The following is a 3858-nucleotide window of genomic DNA, read 5'->3' on the forward strand; positions in this document are numbered from 1 at the left end:
ACGCGGGGGGGCTCACACCCCTCCCCAGTCTCTCCCACGGGCAGCCGGGACCGTCCCCACATCGTGTGCCCTCCCCGCGCTGATCCTCTCCCGGCCCCCAAACTCCTCTCTGCCCCCGATCATGTCCCTCCGACCCTCGACCTCCCCCCGACCGCCCGATCCTGCCCCCCAGGCCCCCGACCTCCCCTCTGCCCCCGATCATGTCCCTCCGACCCTCGACCTCCCCCCGACCGCCCGATCCTGCCCCCCAGGCCCCCGACCTCCCCTCTGCCCCCGATCCTGCCCCCCCGGGTCAGTGCGTCCCCCCAGCCCCCCAAATTTCCCCCGCCCCCGGTGTCCGTCCCGCCAGCGGGACCCCCGTGCCGGCGGGGCGGAAGGAGGGGGAGCAGGCGGGGGGTCCCTCCTCCATCCCTCCTCCTCCTCCTCCTCCCTCCCTCCTCCTTCCTCCTCCCCTCCCCCGCCGCCCGCTCGGTGCCGGTGCCGGTGCCCGCCGAGCCCCGCGGAGCGGCATGGCCGGGGGCCGGGGGTCCTGCCCGCCCCTGCCCGCACCGCTGCCCGCACCGCTGGGGCTCTGCCTGTGCCTCTGCCTGCTGCTGCCGCTGCCCGCGGCCGCCTGGAGCCCGGCCCTGCTGCCGCCCGCCTCCCGCAGGTACCGGCACCGGGGGCACGGGGGTGCGGGCACCGGGCACGGGGGGCACCGCGTTCGGGGGCGTCGGGCACCGGGGGCTCTGAGGACCGGGGGGCGTCAGGCACCGGGGGCTCTGAGGACCGGGGGTACCGAGTAACAGGGGCTCCAAGTCCTGGGCACGGGGGGCATCAGGCACTGGGGAGCTCGGGGGGGCACCAGGGAGGTCTGGGCATCAAGGGCATCAGGCACTGGGGGGGCTCCGGTGGTCTGTGGGTACCAGGAGTCCGGGTATCAGGTATGGGGGCATCGGGTACAAGGGGCATCAGGCAGCAGGGTCTGTGGGTACTGGGGGGCTCTGCGTACCAGGCGTGGGGGGCATCGTGGACCGGGGGGTATTGGCTGCTGGGGGCTCCAGGGGGGCTCTGTGGGCCGAGCTGGGGCTACTGGGACTGGGAAGGCTGGGGGTACTGGGGACTGCTGGGGGAGCTAGCTGGACTTACTGGGGGTACTGGGGGTTACTGGGTCCAGCAGGACTTACTGGGGCTTCCTGGAGGGTTACTGGGGCTGGTGGGATGTGCTGGGGATGAGAGTTACTGTGCTGGGGCTGGGGATCACTGTGCCAAGGCTGGGGGTTACTGTGCCTGGCAAGACTTACTGGGGCTTACTGGGGCTTACTGGGGCTAACAGCACCTACTGGTCTGGGGTTATCAGAGCTACCAGGGTTAGCAAGGTGCTGGGGCTACTGGGGTTGCCTGGGCTTACTGGGGCTACTGGGGCTGCTGGGGCTACTGGGACTAACAGGGCTGCTGGGGCTGCTGGGCATACTGGGGATACTGGGACTGCTGGGGCTGCCTGGGCATACTGGGGATACTGGGACTGCTGGGGCTGCCTGGGCATACTGGGGATACTGGGACTGCTGGGGCTGCCTGGGCATACCGGGTTTGCTGGGGCTACTGGCGTTGCCAGGGTATGCTGGGGCTACTGGGACTCCTGGGCACACTGGCGCTACTGGGTCTGCTGGAGTTACTGGGGACTGCCTGGGCACACTGGGACTGCCGGGCATACTGGAGCTGCTGGGGCTGCCTAGGCATACTGGGACTACTGGGGCTACTGGATCTGCTGGGGCTACTGGGGTTGCCTGGGCATACTGGGACTGCTGGGGCTGCCTGGGCATACTGGAGATACTGGGGCTGCTGGGACTACTGGGCACACTGGGGCTACTGGGGCTGCTGGGGCTGGTGTGGAGTGAAGGTCCCCTGCCCTGGGGTCCTGCCTGTCCCTGGGGGGCCGTGGGGGCTGTGGGGAGGATGTGGTGACTATAGGGGTCTGTGTCGGGCTGTGGGGGCTGTGGGAGGATGTGTGGGGCTCTGGGGTGCTGTGTGGGGCTGTGGGGGTTTGTGGGGATTGTGGGGGGCTGTGGGGGGACTGTGGGGGGCTGTGGTGCCCGTCCCAGCGACCGGGGGGGGCGGCGGGGGGGTTGTTTACAGGAAGCCTTTGGCTCTGGCCGTGTCTCCGGCACCGGATTGCCGGGACCTCCCGGTTCCGCTCGGCTCGGGGAGGGCGACGGGCAGCAGCCGCCTCATTTCCCCTTCCCCTCCCGGCCAAGCCCAGGAAGCCCCCGGCGCCTTGGCATCACCCTGCCCTGTCCCCCCGGGACCCCCCCAGCCCACCACGCCCCACCCTGCTGTTGGCACCGAGGGCTCACGAACCCCCAGCCCATCCCGCCCCGTCCCAGCCCATCCCACCCCGGCGCATCGCTGCCATCCCGAGCCGGGGGCACAAAGCCAAGCAGCTGGTTTGGGGAATGGGAGCGGGACTGGGAGCCAAGCCTGGCGTGGGCTTTGCCCCGGGTGGGCACATGCCCCGCGGCAGAGCCCGGACACGCTCAGTGCATGAGTGGCGGCCCGGTGGGTGGGCCGGGGTCACGCCAGGCCACGCCGGCGCTCACATGCCGGCGCCTGCCAGCTCCTGCCCCGCTCCCGGGAGGGCATTCCCGCTGGGAAGCGAGCCGGGACCCATCCCCACCCCGGCGGGCATCACCGCAGCTGGAGCTGGCACAGCATATCCCGCCCTGCGCCGCCCGGGAGGGAGCTGGGTGCCCTCCAAAGGGGGACGATGCCACCCCGGACCCCCCCCGACACGGGGGGGAGGGGGGCGACAGCGGGAGCGTGGCGACAGCTCCGGCGGGATCCGCGCTTCCATAGCCCTGGCACGGTGCCCGCCTGGGCCGCTGCCCGGCCGGAAAGCCCAGTGCCACCGCGCTGTCCCCCCGCCCCCGGCACCTCCCAGACAATTGTCCCCCCGCGGCGCCCGCTCGTCCCCGCTGCCACCGCCTCCCTCCTCGCGGCGCTGCGGCGGCCGGTCCCGAAAAGCTCCTTTTTTTTGACCCAAATTGTGCAGCCTTTTGAGTTCGGAGCTGCCGAGGGAACGGCGAGTCCTTCCCGCCGCGCGGGGACGGGGTCACTCGGCGCGGTGGCACCGGTGTGTGTGTCCCCCCCTCTCTGCAGGGGGAAACTGAGGCTGGGGGTGCCCGCGGCGGGGGTGGGCAGAGCCTGGCATGTGGGGCAGAAGAAAGGAGCCTTTGTGTGGGGTGGGCTGGGGGCGCGGGGGGGGCCCGGGCCCCGCTCCAGGCCGGCCGGCGCCAGCGCGGGGTTGGGAATGCAGCAGGAATGTGCGGCCCCAGCTCCCCCCCCACGTGCCAGGGCAAAGCTCCCCACGGGCACCTCCCGGGGCAGTTTGGGTGGCAGGACCCTCGCGGTGGCACTGCCAGCCCCGCGGTGTCCCCCGTGGGGACACGGGTGGTTTCCCTTCGCAGCAACTGGTGCTCCTACACGGTGACACGGACGGTGTCCTGCCACGTCCACAACGGCACCTTCCTCCAGAGGGTCTTCCAGGGCTGCCGCTGGCCCCTGGCCTGCAGCGGGGGCAGGTGAGGGGGCACCGGGGTCCCGTGGGTTGGGGACACTGGGATGTCCCCGGGATGGGTCTGAGGTGCCCTCTGTGCCGCAGCTACCGCGCCGTGGTGCGGCCCCTCTACAGGGTGACCTACAGGACACTGACGGCCCTGGAGTGGAGGTGCTGCCCCGGCCACGCCGGAGCCAACTGCGAGGAAGGTGGGACACGGCAGGGATGGGGGAGAGGGAGCCATGGGTGGGTGGGATGGAGGGATACGGGGATGGAGGGGTGGAGGGAGAGATGGATGGATGGACGGATGGAGGGAGAGATGGATG

General features: G+C 71.4%; 1 protein-coding gene across 1 annotated transcript; it reads left to right on the forward strand.

Moving 5' to 3' along the window:
* Window positions 1-509: 509 nt before the first annotated feature.
* LOC108510053 (EMI domain-containing protein 1-like) lies at window positions 510-3741 on the forward strand (the record flags this gene model as incomplete). Its single annotated transcript, XM_017839694.1, has 3 exons — window positions 510-649; window positions 3444-3557; window positions 3638-3741. Coding segments are annotated over exons 1-3 (358 nt in total), but the record flags the coding sequence as incomplete, so codon positions are not given.
* Between the last annotated feature and the right edge of the window lie 117 nt (window positions 3742-3858).

This window comes from Lepidothrix coronata, unplaced genomic scaffold, assembly GCF_001604755.1.
Source record: "Lepidothrix coronata isolate B3197 unplaced genomic scaffold, Lepidothrix_coronata-1.0 Scaffold458, whole genome shotgun sequence".
In the NCBI taxonomy this organism is placed as follows: Eukaryota; Metazoa; Chordata; class Aves; order Passeriformes; family Pipridae; genus Lepidothrix; species Lepidothrix coronata.